General features: G+C 45.5%; 1 protein-coding gene across 1 annotated transcript in view; it reads right to left on the bottom strand.

The window, feature by feature from the left end:
* Window positions 1-3419: 3419 nt before the first annotated feature.
* LOC140855858 (uncharacterized) overlaps window positions 3420-22416 on the bottom strand; it is a 194218-nt gene continuing 175221 nt past the window's right edge. The window contains exons 2-5 of the mRNA XM_073253039.1: window positions 17721-17948; window positions 17223-17656; window positions 3732-3738; window positions 3420-3473 (exon numbers count right to left, since the gene is read on the bottom strand). Of these exons, the coding sequence (XP_073109140.1) occupies window positions 3420-3473; window positions 3732-3738; window positions 17223-17656; window positions 17721-17948 (723 nt within the window). The remainder of the gene's footprint in view (window positions 3474-3731; window positions 3739-17222; window positions 17657-17720; window positions 17949-22416) is intronic.

Here is a 22416-nt window from a genome sequence, read left to right as displayed (position 1 = left end):
GTTGGTGTCTAAGAAAAGCTACAGAGAGCTTTCCACCTACTATCTGGCCAATTTGGTCTTATTGAGTTTCGGATAAGATTGATTAGTGATGTAGATACTACTAAGGCCTTCCTTCATACTTAGTCAATATAGAGTATGTCAAGATCTTAGTGAGCTTGTTGTGCTATCCACAAGGCTTACTATAGAAATTGATATGATGTTGACTAAGTGCATACTGATGCTTATGGTTTATTTGAATAGTATTATCTTGTTGTGCTATCCACAAGGACAATATTGTTTGAGTATGACCATATGGGAATGAAGGGTTAACTTAACTAAAATACTATAGTTTGTTGTGCTATCCACAAGACTATGAGTGATATAGAGTTACCTACTCTTGAACTCATGAATGCTTGTTGTGCTATCCACAAGGTATTTGTGAAGAATAGAGATCTCAACCCATCTTAGAAACATAATGATGTTTCTCATTTTTTTATATTTGAGGGCTATGAAATATTGGATGTATGCCCTAGAAGTCAATCTTGGCTGATGCATATCATATTTTTAAGATGTGATTTTGTACCTTATGGATATTTATGTTACCATTCATATTTTATATGTCCATGAATCATTCAAGGGATTAATAAGATGATGACACATATTTTCAAAGAGTTAAGAATTTGAGACATGTGTTATTGATAATTAATTCATAAATTGCTCCTGGTCATAGGATCATCATGGGGATGGTGATTAATCCGGACAGACCAGTGCACGGATCGTTTCTTTCGGATAGATGGATCTCGAGTCTGCGGTGTAGGGATATTGGAGTGAGAGTGTAGGTGGTTGTTAGAAAATAACTAGCACTGAATATGATCAATATGAGAAGTCACATGGATGTCTGCTCATTCATTAGTGACTTTCTCGATGCTGCAGTTGTATAACTGGTCCTTTGACCTGCAGTGCTACAACTGCTCGTAGTGAGGCTGCTGGAGTTCGACTAACACATAAATATAGATCTCAATGAGTCCTTATAGTGGATGTTGGCGATAGTTGGTCCACTGTAGGAATAGGGTGTATACCTAGATGGGATCTATCGACCCTAGCAGAAGGGAGTAGTCCTATGAGATTTAAGAAGTTGAGTCTTTAAGTCTATGGCCATAGCAGTGTGATTGATGGAAAAGAATTTTTATGAGAATCACATATAGACTTGAGCTGATTGAATCTATCATATGACCGATAATGAGGTTTGACGATTCATTCATGATCTACCATCTGATCGGGACTCACAATAGAGGGACTGTATCATACGTTAACTGCATCTAGAGGTTCATCACCTTTTATTTTGTTAGATTGCTACTACATACTGCTAGGTGTCACTGGTGGATTGTGAGACCCATGAGCATCATCTTGATGATCGATGATCTTTGGTAGATAGAGTTGGAATGGTTCCAACCCATTTAAAAGGAGTTTTGATGATATTGTGATAGGGATCATAATATATCTCACTACCAGACAGAATAAAATCTATGGAGTCACACACAAAAAAGCTTTTGACTGATCAGATAGTTAAATTATGATTATGAATCATGATAGAATTTGATTATCAATTTGATTGATAATTAATCCAATATAAAAGTTACAATAAGTAACTTGCTAAAGAGTTAGTGAGTTATAGGAGGATTAATTAGCAATTGGATTGCTAATTGACTCAATCTGATTGAGCAATAGGACTTGCATCAAGTCTAATTAAATTAGATTTAATTTGATTTGACATAGTTTTGATTTGATCAAACTTGATTGGGTTATGAGATAACCAAATTGCATGAGAGATTGATTCCTTGTTGAATTAGGATTTAGATTTGACTTAATTCTTAATTAGACTAAGATCTAAACAAGAATATTTAAATTTTTATTTGGACTAAAAATTCTCATCTTCATGGGTGCACCAAATCTTAATTGGATTAGGATTAAATTGAGTTTGACTCAAGCACCAAGAGAGAGTCCAAAAGGATTAGGACTCTTTCTCTAATTAGATGATATCTAATCTAAATAGTTTGGACTCCAAATTAGATTTGAATTTTCATATATTTAGATCTAATCAATTTTAAATATGATTACAATTTGTTAGAGTTTAAATTGGTTTAAATCAGCCATCTAAAGAGGAGTCATAATTGGATTAAACTCTTCTCTTCATGTGCCACAACTAAGCCCCACGCCAACCAATTTTGGATGCCTATATATTCCACACCCCTCCCTTTTTTCTGTGAGGTCTTTTATGTGTAAGAATCCATGGGATACCTGATTTGTTTCATGAGATATTGGGCGCACAAAATTAAGAAGAGTTGGCAGCATAAAAAGGCTAGAGTCCTATGATCTTTGGACTGTTATCTCCTACCCAAAACCAAACTCCTTTCTTATTTAAGCATAGAGATCAATATCCTTCTATTTTTTTCTTCTTCTTTAAGAGTGTCTTGAGAGAAAAAAGATTTTTTAGCCATCAAGATGCGATCTCTACAAGGGAGCTAGCACCCCGATGAGATCAAAAAGCTTCTGATCAGATCGGTCTCGTATGGATACCCGTAGAGGCCTGATGCTTGTGTGGCTCCAAGGAACCTTCAGAAAATATCCATGATCATCAGTTCATGGTGAAGATTGATCTGTACCAAGGTATAAAGCCTATTATTTTTTTCTATTTGATTTTTGTATCTGAATCCTATCTCACATATGTCGATCCTGTTTATGATTTTAAGATTTGATCTTATTCATTCTTAGATTAAATTAGATTTAATATGAAAATTTTAAATTCTACTACATACTTATTTTAAAAATTTTTGCATGCATAAAATCATGAAACTCCAACATAAAATTCTTTAAAATAGTAGAAAACACATTAGACAAAAATCCTAATCTAGTTGTGCATGTCATCATAAGTTGTCTGCTTATACTGTGTTCTTATTATTGTAGATTAACTACATAAATGGCATCTTCACTATCACTTCGAGGCATACAAGATGGGAATAAATTGATCAGACTAAATTATATGGACTGATTGAGAAATTTAAGAATAGTTCTCACTCAGGAGAAAGTCTCTTATATACTGGATTCACCTGCACCCGATACGATCGGAGAAGATGCATTTGAGGAGGAAAGGGCCACATTTAAGATGTGGAAGGATGACAGTGTGACTGTCAAGTGTATTATGCTTGTCTCCATGAACAATAAACTTCAAAGGCAGCATGAAGGTATGGATGTTTTTTCTATACTCCTTAATCTAAAGGAGTTATATGGAGAACAAAATCGAACTGCTAGATATGAGATATCTAAGTAGTTATTTCATGCCAGAATGACTAAAGACATGTCCGTACAAACTCATATCCTGAAGATGATTGATCTGTCACTCGTCTGGGACAACTGGATTTTGCTATGGATGGTGAGCTTAATCAAGATTTGATCCTGCTGTCACTCTCCGATTTCTTCTCATAGTTTGTCATTAACTACCACATGAACAAACTGAATATTAGCCATCTGAACTACTGAATATGCTCAAAACAACAGAGAGCTATTTCAAAGGTGAAAAGGCTCTAGTTCTTCTAGTAGATAAGATCTCCAAGAAGAAAGACAAGAAGGATTCTAAGAAAAAGATAAACCCTAAGGCTAGCATCTTGAAGAAGAAGGTGAAGAAGGTCTCTGTCAAATGTACTTGCTATCACTGTGGCAAGGATAGGCACTGAAAGAAAAATTACAAGGAATACCTTGTAACTGTGAAACATAAGAAAGTAAATATTGCTAAAGATTTGTATATGATATAAATAAACTTATCATTAAGTACTTCAATTTTAAATTTTTGGGTATTAGATACCACCTATGGCTCATACCTTTAAAAATTGTTAAAGGGTCTATAGAAAATAAGGAGTCTGAATGAAGGTGACTTCGAGTTGTTCGGCACCAGTAGAGAGTCCATCTAGATCGAAGCCGTGGGAACCAAGATATTATTTTTGGAACCAAGATATTATTTTTGAAGTTACCTTCGGGCAAAATTTTGGAACGAAAGATCTATTATTATATTCTAAAAATTATTAAAAATATTATTTCTGTACCCTTATTATTAGAATAAAATTTTGAAATAAGAGATAAGAACAATGATTATTCTATTTATTTTTTTAATAAATTTTATGAAAATACTTTTACTGATAATGGTCTTTTATTTCTATCACTTAATGATAATGTACTTCATGTTGATAATATGAAGAAAAGAAAAAGAGAGGATGTGAATGTCACATACCTCTAGAACTACTGACTTAGTCATATAAATGAGTCAAGAATTAACAAGTTATATAAAGATAAATTTTCTGATCTTTATGATTTTGAATCATATAGAACTTGTGAATCTTATCTCATGGAAAAAATAACCAAGACTCCATTTACTGGACATGGAGAGAGGATGAATGACATTTTAGATCTTGTACTACTGATGTTTATAGTCCAATATCGACTCAAGCCAGAGGTAGATACTTCTACTTCATCACATTTATTGATGATAAGTTAAGGTTTGGATATATGTATTTAATAAAATACAAATCTGAAATCTTTGATAAGTTTAAAGAGTATCAAAGAATGGTTGAGAGACAAACTGGCAAAAGTATTAAAGCTCTTCGATCTAATCAAGGAGGAGAATACTTAAATAGTGAATTCCTTGATCATTTGAAACTAAATGATATTCTCACTCGGTGGACACCTCCTTACACTCCACAATTAAATGATATTATGAAAAAGAGGAATCGCATCTTATTAGATATAGTACGGTCCATGATGTGTTTTACGGATCTTTCGATCTCCTTTTGGAGATTTGCACTCAAGCTGCAGCATATGTTTTGAATAAAGTACCATCAAAGTTTGTTTTTAGCACTCCATATGAGATATAAAAAAGAAAAAGGTCCAATCTTAAATATCTTAAGATTTGGGGTTGCCCTGCTTATGTGAAAAATGCTGATAGTGAAGGAAATATGTGGTAGTACAGTACATGCAATTTTAAAATTTTATGTAATAAAAATAATAAATTAAATAATTTAATTCTAATCATATGTATAAAATTTAATCTTAGACTACTATATCAAGATCTTTGATATGAAAAATATGTGCTTTAGATCTGAAAATAAAAATCACATCGATCTCATCGGTACTAAAATTCTAGATCTGACTATTAGTTTTATCATAAGAATCAAAATAGGTTAGAGATCGTTACCAAATAAATTTTGATCTTGATCTCCTCTGATTCAATAGTTGGAGAGAGTGTTTCTCAGATCACTCACAGCCACACAAAGTCATCTAGCCTCTATAGGAAAATCCATGCAAAGACTGAGGCAGATCAAGGGCTCGGAGATGCTAATCTGTGAATAACTTCGACAGCTGATCTCTTCTTTCTTCTACAAACACCTTAGACACTCCAAAATGATAGGAGATCTAGAGGAGGAAGAGATGAGGAGGAGAAGAGGCTCTAAAAAAAAAATTAGTAAAAAAATTGATTATGGGACGTCCAAGAGAGAGGACCCCTTTTTACAGACTAGGAATTTGGGCTTTCCAAGGAAGGGTGCCATAAATCAACACCAAAATCTCCTTTTGGCATCCCAAAATATTCTAAAAAATTATTAAGATATGGAGAAGAAATAGTCTCACATGCCAAATGATTCTTCAAAAAAAAAATATAGCACCAACAATATACCATATATGAAAATTTTTTTTTCTAGTTTGCATCTTATCTCTAATTCGGATCGCATTCGAATTAGGCAAGAGATAATATTATACTCATCAGCTATTGCCGACCACCCATATTGGATCCTCTCTCATGATGCCAAAAATTATAACCCAAATTCAGTTAGGCATGGAGAAATTGATACGGATCCAGATGTGGCACAAAAGATAAGAATAGAGTCCTAGTTTGACTTGGACTCTTCATTTTTAATTCAATTCTAATCCAAATTAAATTTGGATTGAAACCACTGATAGAAATAAATCTAATATAATTAAAAATCTAAATATCTCATCAAATTTTTAACCTAATTAAAAATTAGTTGAGTCCAAACTCTGGTCGAATCAGGATCAAATTTCTCTTATCATCGGATTTGATCATATCAATCCCAATCTGAGTCGAACTGAATCTAATTCAGTTAGACTTATTCCAAAGCTCTTTAGTCAATCAAATTGAGTCAATTAGTAATCTAATTACTAATTAATTTTCTATAAATAGTAGAGTTTCAGTCTCAATGGGACTCTCCCACAGAGTCCTAGTCCAAGTAGGACTCTTCACCAGAGTCACAATCCAATTGGACTCTTTAGCCATTAGATCTAACCAAATCTTCTTAATACGTGTGACCTCATAAGTCTGAACCTAAATTGGTAGCATAGGAATAACTTTCTATACCAATCAATATAACCATCTAGCAATGATGATCTGACGATCGGATAGGTCGAAGTATTGCAAAGCAACCTTCTAGAACCTATTGGCATATGGTTACTGTATAATTCATCTTTTTGATCCAAATATTGAGATGCATAGATGATTTCATGCATGTATTTTAAAATTTTTTCGAAAAAATTATAACAGAAGATAACTAGATTAATCAAATTAATCTAACATGCATATGATCTAATCATCAAATCAACCTATTCTAAGATCTATGATATGTTATGTTACATATAAAATCTGAAATAATTTGAAGATAAAATCAGCATGCATGCATATGAGCAGTAGATCACATCTACATCTAATATGAGTTCAGAACTCCATACCTAATTATGGGTCGACAATCTCCAATGCTGAGAGACATGATGGAAAGGATCCTTGCTGGTTGCTCGCAGTTGCACATGCATCCGACCTCTACGAAAAATCCACTCGAAGCTCCGATTTGATCGATCTTCTCGAGAGTGCTAGCTCACACGAAGACTTTCTTTTTGATCGATCTGGATCTTTTTTTTCAAATCTCTAAAATCTTTTCAGAGATTGAAGATGAACTTCTGGAGGAGATCAAGAGGTGGAAGAAAGATGGAGAAGAAAATAATTTTTTTCTAATTTATTTCTCTATTCCCAAATTCTTAGAACCAAAAATCTGAAATTCAGATTTTTGTGCACACCCCAAGAGAGAGGACCCTCCTCTCTATTTCTCACACCATGAACCATGCCCAAACTTCTACCACATGAAGAGCTCTCCTCTGGTATCTTACACACATAAAAGAAATCATAAAAGCCCCTTTTATAGATGTGTAAGGAGGTGGGGTGAAGAGTTTTAGTAATCCTGGACTCTTACAGGATTCTGCTTCCCTTCACAATTCTACATCCTAAAACATGCTAAAAAAATATGGGACACCCCTTCCCATATTTTTTTACAGTAAATTAGTTCTCTAACTGATATTCCATGAAAAATCTCCTCAAAATATCACACATATAAGGAGAAAAAACTTTAGAGGATGTTTGGTTGGAGAGAGTGGAGGTTTGGATTCAGAATCAGAATAGGTGACTCTCATTCCAATCGTTTGGTTGGGAGGAGTCCCATTCTGATTTCAATTTCAGGATGGAATGAGAATACCTCAATCTATATAGCACTCAATCCCTACTCTCCTCTATGGATTCAAATTTTCATTCCAATTCTGATTCTGATTCTGATTTCGATCACGAATCAAATGCTTCGGAGGATTTGGCCATTCTGATTCTGATTCCAAACCATTCTAATTTTCATTCTCATTCTGATTTCAATTACGAACCAAACACCCCCTTATTGGCATGGAGAGGTTGATCTGGATGAGAATAGATTCTCCTGATAAAAAATATTTTGAAATCCAAATTTAGAACCTTCTTTTTATCAAAACCAAATCAGATTTGGATGTGAGATAGATAAGGAAAAAGATACTTTGGTGTAAAAAATTCTCACATAAAATAATTTTGTGTATGGAGATATATGACGTGCAAACTGTGTTGGCGCAGAGAGAAGAGTCCTATTCCAATAAGGACTTTGAGTTTTCTTATTTGAATCCAAACCAAATCACATCTGGTTTAGTCTAAATAAAATATATGAAACCCAATCTAATTAGGTTCATAAATCCTTAATCAAGTCCTAATCAAATTAGAAGTTGATTGAACCAAAATTCTGCTCAAATCAGGGACAATTCTCTCTTATCGATTAGATCATCTCATAACCTAATTGGGTCAAACCTAATTGAATCCAATTCAATTAGATTTTATTTAATCCTCTTTGCTTAATCAAATTGAGCTAATCAATAATCTAATTGCTAATTAATCTTCTATTAATTCACTAACACTTGATAAATTAATTTATTGTAACTTTTGCATAAGGTTAACCATCAATTGAATTGATGATTAAGCCCTTCAATGATTCTCAAACGTTGATTAGCCACATGATCAGTCAGAAACTTCTTTTGAGTATGATCCCATAGGTTCAAACTTAAGCCATAGCACAGGAATAATTTTCTGAATCAATTGATATAACTATCTAGTAATGATGATTCGACATCCGGATAGGTTGAATGATGGTGAAGCAACATTCAAGAACCTATTGGCGTATGGTTACCATATAATTCATCCCTTTGATCCTTATGCTCGAGGATGACCTAAGATTTAACTGTCAATCCTAGATAAGTCATCCATATTGCATTTTAATCTTTTTCAAATCTATCACATGGATTATCCGGACCCAGGTTTTGCTAAATTGAAATACATTGATGCATATCTCCTACTAATTCGAAGGGGTCAATCCCATCTTAACTCATGCACCGACTTGACAAGTATTTATCTATACCCAGAAACCTTCCATCACTGAATTAAAAATTTAGTTAGTCCGATATCAAAGTACAGTAAGTTGCTTCAAGTCATCATGGTGATCTCAGGTTAGAGGAACACTTATACCCATACCCTTCGCGAGCTATCCTCGACAGCAGAGTGCTCCACAATTGGTCATGTTTAGTGATGATGTACTCCTACATCTCACTTGTATGCCATACCAGTATCTCCATACCATTTGGTTACAAGGATAACTAACGCATATGGCACACAATGACCTATACTTAATATCACTATCGTCCTAGTAATACCGTATCGTTTGGTCGCGAACCAGTTTAAGGACTATGCGATAAATCCTCTTTTATTGATCAAAGTAGTTCTAAGGACTTCATTACAATATAAAAGTTCATTAGAAGATGTATCTTTGTGATGAAAAATATCAAATAACTTTTATTATTTATCAATTTATATACAATTATAGTTAGCACAATTGTCACACGATTGGCTTTAGGACACATTTTCCAATACCAAATGCTCAAGATGACCTAAAGTTTAATTGTCAACCCTAATTAAGTCGATCACATTATATTTCAACTTTTCAAATCCATCTCATAGATTATCTTGGTTAAGATTTTGCTAAATTAAAATACACTGATGCATATTTCCTACCAATTCAGAGGGGTCAATTCCATCTTGACTCACACACCGACTTGATAAGTACTTGACTGCACCAGTATCCTTCCATCACTAATTTAGAAAATCAAATGGTCTGATACTAAAGTATAGTGAGTTGCTTACAAGTCACCGTGGTGGTCTCAGGTCAGAGGAACACTTATACCCATACTCTTTACAGCAGAGTGCTCGGCATATGATCATGTTAGATGGAAATGTACTCCTACATTCCATTTACATGCCATAATAGTATCTCCACACTCATTGGTTAAGAGGACAACCAACTCATATGGCACACAACGACCTACACTTGATATCACTATCATCCTAGTAATAGCATATCGTTTGGTCATGAACATTTTTAAGGACTTAATAACAAATCCTCTTTTGTCGATTAATAATAGTCCTAAGGACTTCATTATAATACAAGAGTTCAAAGATGGCCAATTTATAATAAAAATATTAAATAACTTTTATTAATAAAAATTTATATATAGTTTACAAGATGAGCACAATCGTCTAATGATTGGCTTTGGGATATATTTTCCAATAACTCCCATTTGGACTTAAGCCAATTGGTACAGTATCGTATACCTATCTTTAATTTGTGGTCATCTAACCTTTTGATTTCAAAAACTTTAGTAAATGGGTCAATCAAGTTCTCCTTCCTATCGATCTTCAGAAGGTCAATGCCACCTCGATCCATGATCTCTCGGACAAGGTGATAATAGTGCAGAATATATTTGATGCGCTGATGGGATCTCGACTCCTTGGCTTGAGCAATGGCTCCAGTATTGTCATAGTATAACAAGATAGGGCCATTAACGGAGGGTGCAACTCCGAGCTTGTCAATAAACTTTTACAATCATACAGCTTCCTTTGCAGCATCGGATGCCGCAATATACTTTGCTTCATAAACATAGTCTGCCACAGTATTCTGCTTGAAATTTTTTTAGCAGATTGCTCCACCATTTAGGATAAAAATATAACCCGACACATTCTTACTATCATCATGGTCTGACTGAAAGCTGGAGTTAGTGAACTCTATAAGTTTCAAGTTAGTTTCACCATATACAAGCCACTGGTCCTCAGTATTTCTCAAATACTTAAGAATGATCTTTACGATCTTCCAGTGATTTTTTCCTGGATCAGACTGGTATCTACTTACCTCCCCTAATGAATATGCCACGTCTGATCTCATACATGTCATGACGTACATAATAGAACCCACTGCTAAAGTATATAGAACTCTACTCATACGCTCTCTCTAGAGGAGTTGTCAGACAATCTTCTTTCAAAAAAAAAATTTTTTGGCCTATCAGAAGATAGCTGTTGGGTATAAAATACCCACAGCCGAAGTCCTCAGTGGAATCGACTACATGACAACTCCACTCGGACTCCTACGGGAGCCGGGCTCCGTCACCGACAACTCCAACAGCTACGAGCAGACTTCGTCCGGACTCCTACGGGAGCCGGGCTCCACCGCCGATGTCGACTACAGGACAGCTCCGCCCGAACTCCTACGGGAGCCGGGCTCCGTCCTCAGTGTCAACTGCTGGTAAGCCCCGTCCAGACTCCTACGGGAGCCGGACTTCGCCTTTAACCTTGATTGCAGGAAAACTTCGCCCGGACTCCTGTGGGAGCCGGGCTTCATCCTCGAAGCCAACAACTTCAGCCGCAAACAGATTTTGCCCGGACTCCTATGGGAGTCGGGCTCCGCCGCCGACATCGACTACAGGACAGCTCCGCCCGGACTCCTACAGGAGTCGGGCTCCGTCCTCAGCATCAACCGCTGGTAGGCCTCGTCCGGACTCCTACGGGAGCCGGACCTCCCCTCTGACTTTAATTGCAGGGAGACTCCGCCCGGACTCTTATGGGAGCCGGGCTTCATCCTCGACGCCAACAACTTCAGCCGCAAACAGATTCCGCCCGGACTCCTACGGGAGCCGGGCTCCACCGCCGACATCGACTACAGGACAGCTCCGCCCGAACTCCTACGGGAGCCGGGCTCCATCCTCAGCATCAACCGCTGGTAGGCCTCGTCCGGACACCTACGGGAGCCGGACCTCCCCTCTGACTTTAATTGCAGGGAGACTCCGCCCGGACTCTTATGGGAGCCGGACTTCATCCTCGACGCCAACAACTTCAGCCGCAAACAGATTCCGCCCGGACTCCTATGGGAGCCGGGCTCCGCCGCCGACATCGACTACAGGACAGCTCCGCCCGAACTCCTACGGGAGCCGGGCTCCATCCTCAGCATCAACCGCTGGTAGGCCTCGTCCGGACTCCTACGGGAGCCAGACCTCCCCTCTGACTTTAATTGCAGGGAGACTCCACCTGGACTCTTATGGGAGCCGGGCTTCATCCTCGACGCCAACAACTTCAGCCGCAAGCAGACTCCGCCCGGACTCCTACGGGAGCCGGGTTCCACCTCCGACATCGACTACAGGACAGCTCCGCCCGGACTCCTACGGGAGTCGGGCTCCGTGCTCAGCGTCAACTGCTGGTAAGCACCGTCCGGACTCCTACGGGAGCCGGACTTCGCCTTTAACCTTGATTGCAGGAAAACTTCGCCCGAACTCCTACGGGAGCCGAGCTTCGTCCTCGACTCCAACGGCTGCAAGACAGACTGCGTCCGGACTCCTACGGGAGCCGGACTCTGCCGATAACTTCAGCAGCGAGCAGACTCCGCTCGGACTCCCACGGGAGCCGGGCTCCATCCTCAACGTTAACTGCTGGTAAGCCTTGTCCGGACTCCGACGGGAGCCGGACTTCGCCTTTAACCTTGATTGCAGGAAGACTTTGCCCGGACTCCTGTGGGAGCCGGGCTCCGTCCTCAATTCCAACGGCTGCAGATAGTCTTCGTCCGGACCTCTACGGTGGCCGGACTCCAACCACTGTCGAACTTTAGCCGACAGATCTGCACTCCCAGGCCACAATCACGGCCACGATTCTGCTACATTTCCTGCGGCGGATTCCGCGCAGCTCCACCACTCCTTGACAGGCCGCAGTAACGATCGCAGCACTGCTCCACTCCCTATGACGGATCCCATGCGGCTCCATTACTACCTGACCAGCCATGATAAACGGCCACGATCCTGCTCCACCTCCTGCAACAGATACTGCGCGATTCTCCCATCCATTGGCAAGTCACGACGACAAACGCCGCCCCACTTCACGCGGCAGACTCCACGTGGCACGCCCCAGTGATAGCCATGGGTCCGTTCCACTACACTTCGCAGCAAACTCCGCCTGACCCTGGGCAGTCCGCTGCCAGACGGTTACAAATGTCGCCATCAATCCGTTGCTTCCTCCGCCTATAAAAGGGAGACCCAGATACGTTATTCTATAAGCTCATTTCTTATCTCAAAACTCTGCTAAATTCTCCGTTCGAGCACTCCATTCTTGTTGAGGCAGAGAACTGACTTGAGCGTCGGAGGGTCTTGCCGGAGCAACCCCACCTCCGGTTTAGACTTCCTTTGCAGGTCCCAGCGGCGACCGCGACTTTTTCGACTCCAGCTTCTCCAGCGCAAGCAGATTTTTGCACCAACAGGATTGGCGCTAGAAGAAGGGCTGAACCTTCGCAGTACCCTTGTTCTTAAAGGAGTGTTCAACGGAGCCGCCTCCGATCGTCTCTCCGACACCCACTCCTAATTTTCCCCCGCGAGATCCACGCTCGATGCCTCCACGCAAGGCATCCACACGACGGTCCACGGCCTCCGCGGCTAGATCTCAGGCTCCGACCTCCCCTCCTGTTTCCCAGCCTCCTCCTCCTCTAGCGGTGGCGGTCGGCGCGAAGCAATTTGACTTGCTGGCACAGCAGGTCAGAGGCCTCATCGAAGCAGTGCAAGCAATGCAGCAGCAGCAACCGCAGGCGTCGGCACACCCGGAAAGGGCATCTCCGGAATGTCAGAACCCGGCGGCGGGGCAGGCCACCTGGGCCAGCCGCCCCATCCTTCCCGAAAAAACAAATCCGAGGGTAGAGAGCCCTCAATCGGACCATGACTCCACCCCTGGAAGATCCCTGCCCCCGCTCTACCAGAGGACCCTCGAGACTCGAAGTCGAGAGGATTTCTTGGACCGGAGGCTCCAGGAGATGAACCGGCGGATTGAAGAACTCCGCCACGCGCCCCCCGCTCATGGTGAGGATATTTGTACTAACCCTCCCTTCTCTCAAATGATCATGCAGGAACCGATCCCGCCAAACTTCAAGCTTCCCCAGTTCGAAAGCTACGACGGGACTTCGGACCTGGTTGATCATCTGGAGGCCTTCCGGACGATGATGCTGCTTCACGGTGCTCCTGACGCCATCTTATGCCGGGCTTTCCCGTCTACTTTGAAGGGAGCAGCGAGGAACTGGTACTCGGCTTTGAAGTCGGGTACCATCTTTTTCTTCGATCAAATGAGCCACCAATTTGTGGCCCATTTTGTCAGCAGCCGGTGCCCCCGAAAGGGTTCGGAGTCCCTCATCAACATCAAGCAGAGGGAAGGAGAGTCCATACGGGCCTACGTCAACCACTTTAACATCGCGGCGTTAGAGGTCTGGAACTTGGACCAATCAGTTGCCATGGTCGCCCTGAAAGGTGGCCTTCAGAAGAATGATCTTTTGTTCTCCCTGGAGAAGAAGTACCCCAGAGATTTTGCCGATTTACTGGCTCGGGCTGAAGGATACGCCCGAGCGGAAGAAGCCTTCAAAATGAAGGATGAAGAGACAGCAAGGGAGCGGCAAGCGGGAGATTCGAGTAAGCCCGCAGTTGAGAAAAGGCCAAAGGAAGCCCGGCCGCATTCCCGATCCCCTCCTAGACATAAGCACGCCCATACTCCACCCCGGGCACGCAGGCAGAGAAGCCCGGACCGCGGGGTTCGACGGGGCTCCCCACCAGGGAGATTTCGTAACTACGCCCCCCTCAACGCCTCGAAGGCCCAGGTATTAATGGAGGTCAGGGAGCAGCTCCCTAGTCCAGAGAGGATGCGCACACACCCCGGGAAGTGCAACCCCAACAAGTTTTGCCTCTACCACCGCGACCACGGCCACGACACAGAGGAATGCATCCAGCTCCAAGACGAGATCGAGGAGCTCATTCGGCGAGGTCGACTCGACAGATTCATCCGTCGCAGGCCTGAGGGTAGAGGAGATCGGCCAAGAGCCCTTCCACAGCCTGAACCGCAGAGAAGGGAGGAGCAACCCGGGGACCGGCCTCCCATCGGGACCATCGACTCCATCACCGGAGGGCCTCAAGGAGGAGCGGAAAAACTATAAATGTATCACTTACGATTTCACCTTGAATCTACTTTCCTTTCTACCTAACGTGCCCTTCCCACCTGGCGTGGATTTATTATGACTGGATATGATCCCTCCAAAAACAAAGCCATGTCAAGAACAGGAGGAGAACCTCGTCCTGACATGAGCAAAGTCGAAGGCCCGATTCTCTTAGACCAGATGGGGGGAGAGGCCTTACAACGCCCTAATGTGCCCCCACAGCCATGTCAGGAACAAGAGGAGAACCTCGTCCTGATATGAGCAAAATCAAAGGCCCGATTCCCTTAGACCGGATGGGGGGAGAGGCCTTACAATACCCTAATGTGCCCCCACAGCCATGTCAGGAACAGGAGGAGAACCTCATCCTGACATGAGCAAAGTCGAAGGCCCGGTTCTTTTAGACCGGATGGGGGGAGAGGCCTTACAACGCCCTAATGTGCCCCCACAGCCATATCAGGAACAGGAGGAGAACCTCGTCCTGACATGAGCAAAGTCGAAGGCCCGGTTCTTTTAGACCGGATGGGGGGAGAGGCCTTACAGTGCCCTAACGCGCCCCCACAGCCAGGCTGGTAACGAGGGGAGAACCTCACACCGGCTCGAGCAAAATGGAAGGCCCGGACTCCTATGGGAGTCGGGTTCCGTTCACGGCGCAAAGGAAGACTTCACCCAGACTCCTACGGGAGTCGGGTTCTGCCTACAAGGAAGACTTCACCCGGACTCCTACGGGAGCCGGGTTCCACCCGCAAGGAAGACTTCACCCGGACTCCTACGGGAGCCGGGTTCCGCCCGCGAGGAAGACTTCACCCGGACTCCTATGGGAGCCGGGTTCCGCCTACAAGGAAGACTTCACCTAGACTCCTACGGGAGCCAGGTTCTGCCGTGAGGAAGACTTCACCCGGACTCCTACGGGAGCCAGGTTCCGCCTACAAGGAAGACTTCACCTGGACTCCTACAGGAGCCGGGTTCCGCCTACAAGGAAGACTTCACCCGGACTCCTACGGGAGCCGGGTTCCGCCTACAAGGAAGACTTCTCCCGGACTCCTACGGGAGCCGGGTTTCGCCTACAAGGAAGACTTCAGCCGGACTCCTACGAGAGTCGGGCTCCATCCATGACTTCTGCAGCAAGGGTTAATGGTGACGAAACCTGGCCGGCTAACAAGATCAGATGAAAGGAAAAAGCCCCCTCCCAACGATGTCAACATCAGGCAAGTCAGATGGCAAGAAAGGTTCGGCAGACAGCGATATTAGTGCAGCACGCGGACGAGGTAACGCAAAACGCTCTTTTTATTCCATTTTCGATATACACACTACAAAGCCAGGAAGGCCAAGGAAAGAAGGGCAAAATGACAAAAAGAAAGTAACTACATGATAAGACAGAAAGACAAAAAGAGCTCTAAGGAGGCCCTACTCCCTCCGACCTAGAGTTATCTATTCCGTCCCTCAACCAGGACTGCCTCAGATTCTCTATTTCTCCTTCTAGCTCTTCCCTCTTCCGCAGCGCATCCTGGAGCGCCCGACGAAGTTGCTGGCCCTCAGCCTCCGCTTCTCGATGCCTCTTCCTCAAAACTTCGGACTCTGCCTCCGCGTCTGCGACGGCCCGCCGCTCAAGTGCCAGTTGGATCTTCACTTGTTGCAGCTCGGCTGTCTTCTCCCCGAGGGAGACAGAAATCCCTTCAACAGTGCCTCTCAGGGCTTGGAGCTCTTCAGAATCTTGGGCGGAAGTAAGCTGCGCCCTGTTAGCCAGCTTCCTCTGGAGATGAACGACTTCATCGGCCGCCATCCGGAATCTTCCTTTATACTCTTCCACCTACCGGTGCCAGCTAGCCCGCTGCACGTCGTGGCTCATCTCGGCGTCTTGAAGCTGCTTCTGAAGGTCGGAGACCTTCTGCGACCACTTCTGTTCATCATCGACCCAGGCCAAGAGCCAGGATGAATTTCCTTCCAGCTGGCCGATCTTCCTCTTCGCAGCTGACAGTTCCACCTTAAGGGCGCTGATCCTGGCTTCTTGAGCCCAAATACAGTCGCTGGTGCTCTTCTTGCACTCCTCGAGTCCTTTGCGAAGTTCGCCTTCCTCCGGCTATAATCCATGATCGCCTTCACATGGAGACTCCAAAAGTCGGCGGCCTCAGCGACGGCTTCAGAATGGCCTTCTCTCGATTTGCGGAGCTCGCCTTCCGTCTTCTTCAACTTCTTCGTCAGGTGAAGGACCTCCTTTTTCAACCGCTGGATTGTCGATTTCAGCGGGACCCCTAGGGGCAAGGGGAGTGCTTCTGCAGGGCACTGCCATCGGAAGGCAAAAGCATCAGGGAATGACTCATTGCAAGGAGAAAAGCAGAAAGAAGGAGGAGGGGGAAGGAGAAGCCATCCACAACAAGAAATTTGACTTTATTGATTGAATAATTTTGAAGACAAACAGAAAGGAAATATTACGACAAAATAAGGGCACAAGATCAGAGGTCTCAGACCTCAGGGGCGGGAGGTGGAGAACTCGGTGCGGGGGGTGCGACCACGGTGGCGGCAGACGAGGGACCGGCCTCGTCTTCGGACTCCTCAAAGAAGCCGAGGTCAAGCTCGGGAAATTTGCTGGCCACCTTCTCTTGGCAGAGCTCGAACCCCTTGGTGAACGCCTCCTGGCCGAACTGGACATTCAGGTCCCTCATCTCCGTGGAGGCCTTGAATTCCTCCACCGCAAGGGCCCTGGCCTCCGAGACCAGGACTGGAGTTTGCTCGACCAAATGGGCGACCTCGGCCTCCGCCTTCCTCGCCGACTCCTCCAAGATCTGCCTCTCCTCCTCCCGGGCTTGCTTCTCTCTTTCCAGGGCCTCCTGGAGGGTGGCTACTTCAGCCGACTTCGCTTGGAGGCGGGCAACCTCGGCTTGGCAGCGTTCCTCCGCCTGGAGGATGTCCCTCCTCATGCGGCTCACCGCCTCGATATAGGCAAAGAGCTGGTGCCCAATCTGCAAGGATGGATAGAGAATTATGACAAAGGCCGAGTGACCGTGTAAATAAAGATCCATTTACCTCGAGGAAGGACCCCAAAGAGTCCCAAGCCCGCTGCTCAGGATCGGCGCGGTCGATCCTCTCCACGACGTCGGACAGGATGCAGCCGTCGATCAACCGCCTGATCAAGTCCCTATCGTTGAAGGGATTCTCCGATCCCTCCTCGGAGCAGACGGACTCGTCTACAGCAGCTCGGTGGCTACTCGCCCTACGAGCCACCGATTTCCTCCTCCTCCCCACGGTGGGTGCCTCCGTGGAGCGAACCCCCAGAGCGGGGGCCCCAGTCGGCGGGCTCCTCAAGGAGGCCCGGGGAGCCACTGGCTCGGCATCTGAGGGAATATCGATGGTCGGGGCCGCCTGGACGGGCGCAGCCAAGCTCGTCTCCTCCACCCTGGCCCTCTTCGCCGATCCGGAGGCCACCGCGCCCTTTCTCTTCTGAGCTCTCATACCCCTGGCGAGCATCCACGCTGCTTCGGCGTCCATTCCTAAAAAAAAAAAAAAAAAAAAAAGAAAGAAGAAAAAGGGGAAAAAGAAGCAACACCGATCAATCAAGAGTCAAAAAAAAAAAAAAAAGAAAAAAAAGAAAGAAAAAGAAGAGAAGGGGAAGGAAAAGGAGGTAAAGAGAAGAAGAGGAGAAAGGCAAGAAAAGAAAAGATAAGATGAATACTCGCTGGATCCTGGGGGCTCAGGCTGATGTTGAAAAGAAGCTGCTCCCTCAGAAGATTAGGAAGGGAAGGAGCGGGATAAGTTAGAAGCTTCTGGGCGGCCTGGAGGTCGTCCTCCCCCAGGCTGGGAGCCCGGCGGACAGAATCCCTCAGAGAGCTCCAAGGGGGCAGGCCTAGTTCCAGGGTCGGGCAGTGGACGAAGAGGTATTTCTCCTTCCAATTATGGATCGAAGAAGGGGCGCCTTTCAGCAACCCCTTCTTACCGAACTGGGGGGAGAAGTACCACCAGTCCTTCGCCGAAGGATGGCGTTTGAAGGTATAAAAATGCCTAAACAAGGAGAGAGACGGCTGAACCTCGACTACGTGGCAGAGGGAGAGAAACCCTATCAAAAACCTAAAGGAATTTGGGGCCACGGAAGTGAGGGAGATGTCCAAGAAGCAGAAGAGGGCAGCGACAAAGGAAGGAAGCGGAAGCCGGAGTCCGGCACGGAATGCTTCCTGGTACAAACAAAAGCGACTGGGAGGGGGAGTGCTGGCCCGGTCAGAGGGGCCTGGTAGCTCCAGGTCATACTCCAGAGGAACTCCATACTGAACCCTTATCAGAAGGAGTTCCTCCGAAGTCAAGGAATATGGAATAACGCTCGGTGCGAAAACCGAGCGAAGCCCAGCCCCAGACGCGGGTTCATCCACAGAGACAGGGACCTGGGGGTTTGAAGCAGAAGAACTCTCGGAACTGCTGGGAGCAGAAGAGCCAGAGGACATTTTGAGTAGTTTCGAAGGGGGGATCTAAAGGACCCTAAAAAGACGGACCGAAAGGGGAACGAGAGACCGAAGACTAACTCGGAGGGATGCACAAAAGTAATGATGAGAAAAGAAGCCCCTAGGCGGTGAGAGGAAGGTTGGCACTAACCTATATTACTCTGAGGGACCTGAGGGACGAAAAATGGGAGGCGCCTACGGCTCGAGAAGACGCTCACTGAAGCAGGGCTCTCGAAGAGAAGACAGACACTAGTGAGAACTCAGGAACGGAGTAGGACGCCTAAAGGTGGGAGGACGGGTTTAAATAGACCCTGGGATCCGACGCCATAATGATCGCGAATCCCCCGGGCCAGTCCGCATCGGACACATGTCCCACTCCCCCTGACAGACGGCTAAAAGCGGCTGATGGTTGGCAGGATCATAATTGCACCGTACCGAGGCCAGTGTACCTGCAGAAATTTCGAAGCATCCCCTCGTACCGCTCCAATTCGAAAAGACTCCGGCACGCGCACATTTAATGCCAAAATATCTGGAGGCGGCATTGCGCAGGATTCGAAGGGACGGTTTCGGCTGTGCCCATCTCTCTCTCTGTACTTCGTTTGAAATTCAAACTCGGAAGTAGGGGGACTGGTGTTGGGTATAAAATACCCACAGCCGAAGTCCTCAGTGGAATCGACTATATGACAACTCCGCCCGGACTCCTACGGGAGCCGGGCTCCGTCACCGACAACTCCAACAGCTACGAGCAGACTTCGTCCGGACTCCTACGGGAGCCGGGCTCCGCCATCGACGTCGACTACAGGACAGCTCCGCCCGGACTCCTACGGGAGCCGGGCTCCGTCCTCAGCATCAACCGCTGGTAGGCCTCGTCCGGACTCCTACGGGAGCCGGACCTCTCCTCTGACTTTAATTGCAGGGAGACTCCGCCCGGACTCTTATGGGAGCCGGGCTTCATCCTCGACGCCAACAACTTCAGCCGCAAACAGATTCCGCCCGGACTCCTACGGGAGTCGGGCTCCACCGCCGACATCGACTACAGGACAGCTCCGCCCGGACTCCTACGGGAGCCGGGCTCCGTCCTCAGCATCAACCACTGGTAGGCCTCGTCCGGACTCCTACGGGAGCCGGACCTCCCCTCTGACTTTAATTGTAGGGAGACTCCGCCCGGACTCTTATGGGAGCCGGGCTTCATCCTCGACGCCAACAACTTCAGTCGCAAGCAGACTCCGCCCGGACTCCTACGGGAGCCGGGCTCCGCCGCCGACATCGACTACAGGACAGCTCCACCCGGACTCCTACGGGAGCCGGGCTCCGTCCTCAGCGTCAACTGCTGGTAAGCCCCGTCCGGACTCCTACGGGAGCCAGACTTCGCCTTTAACCTTGATTGCAGGAAAACTTCGCTCGGACTCCTACGGGAGCCGAGCTTCGTCCTCGACTCCAACGGCTGTAAGACAGACTGCGTCCGGACTCCTACGGGAGCCGGACTCCATCGATAACTTCAGCAGTGAGCAGACTCCGCCCGGACTCCCACGGGAGCCGGGCTCCGTCCTCAACGTTAACTGCTGGTAAGCCTTGTCCGGACTCCGACGGGAGCCGGACTTCGCCTTTAACCTTGATTGCAGGAAGACTTCGCCCGGACTCCTGTGGGAGCCGGGCTCCATCCTCAATTCCAACGACTGCAGACAGTCTTCGTCCGGACCTCTACGGTGGCCGGACTCCGACCACTGCCGAACTTCAGCCGACAGATCTGCACTCCCAGGCCACAATCACGGCCACGATTCTGCTACATTTCCTGCGGCGGATTTCACGCAGCTCCACCACTCCCTGACAGGCCGCAGTAACGATCGCAGCACTGCTCCACTCCCTATGATGGATCCCACGCGGCTCCATTACTACCTGACCAGCCACGATAAACGGCCACGATCCTGCTCCACCTCCTGCAACGGATACTGCGCGATTCTCCCATCCACTGGAAAGTCACGACGACAAACGTCGCCCCACTTCACGCGGCAGACTCCACGTGGCACGCCCCAGCGATAGCCATGGGTCCGTTCCACTACACTTCGCAGCAAACTCCGCCTGACCCTGGGCAGTCCGCTGCCAGACGGTTACAAACGTCGCCATCAATCCGTTGCTTCCTCCGCCTATAAAAGGGGGACCCAGATACGTTATTTTATAAGCTCATTTCTTATCTCAAAACTCTGCTAAATTCTCCGTTCGAGCACTCCATTCTTGTTGAGGCAGAGAACTGACTTGAGCGTCGGAGGGTCTTGCTGGAGCAACCCCACCTCCGGTTTAGACTTCCTTTGCAGGTCCCGGTGGCGACCGCGACTTCCCCGACTCCAGCTTCTCCAGTGCAAGCAGATTTTTGCACCAACAATAGCTTTTTTTAGAATTTTTCATGCTGAACCATTTTAGAATGGTATCTATATACATAGATTGAGAGAGTCCAAGCAATCTCTTAGATCTATCTCTATAGATCTTCATCCTTAGGATGTAGGCTGCTTCTCCCAGATCCTTCATAGAGAATTGTGATGACAGCCAAACTTTTATTCTCTGTAATGCAGGGACATCATTTTTTATTAAGAGAATGTCATCCACATACAACATAAGAAATATAATTATTGAACCATTTGCTCACTTATATATGTAGGATTCCTCTTCATTCCTAACAAAGCCATACATTCTAATCACCTTATCAAAATGTATGTTCCAACTCCGAGATGCTTGCTTCAATCCATAAATGGATCTCTGAAGATTGCACACCTTAGACTCATTTATGGATATGAACCCTTCAACTCGTATCATATACACCTCTTCGTTCAGCTCTCCATTTAAGAAAGCTATTTTCACATCTATTTGTCAGACTTCATAGTCCAAGTATGCTGCTATCGCAAGCATGATCTGAATGGATTTGAACATTACCACAAAAAAAAATATCTCATCATGGTCAATACCATAATGCTGACGATAATCTTTGACAACCAAACAGGCTTTATAGGTCTCCACCTTCCCATCTGTACCCCTCTTCTTCTTGAAGACCCACTTACACCCTATGAGTTTAACCCCTTCAGATGGGTCAACTAATATCCATACATCGTTGATCTTTATGGACTCCATTTTGGATCTCATGGCTTCAAGCCATTTATCAAAGTTGGACCTTTACGTGGTATCTATGTAGGTGATCGGATCCTCATCATTCTCATCGAGTTCGATAGGATCCCCATTTCGGATCAAGAAACCTAGGTATCTATCCGACTGATGCGGTACTCTATCGGATCACCTTAAGGATA

This window comes from Elaeis guineensis, chromosome 1, assembly GCF_000442705.2.
Source record: "Elaeis guineensis isolate ETL-2024a chromosome 1, EG11, whole genome shotgun sequence".
Taxonomy (NCBI): domain Eukaryota; kingdom Viridiplantae; phylum Streptophyta; class Magnoliopsida; order Arecales; family Arecaceae; genus Elaeis; species Elaeis guineensis.
This window is presented reverse-complemented; position numbering and strand designations above follow the sequence as displayed.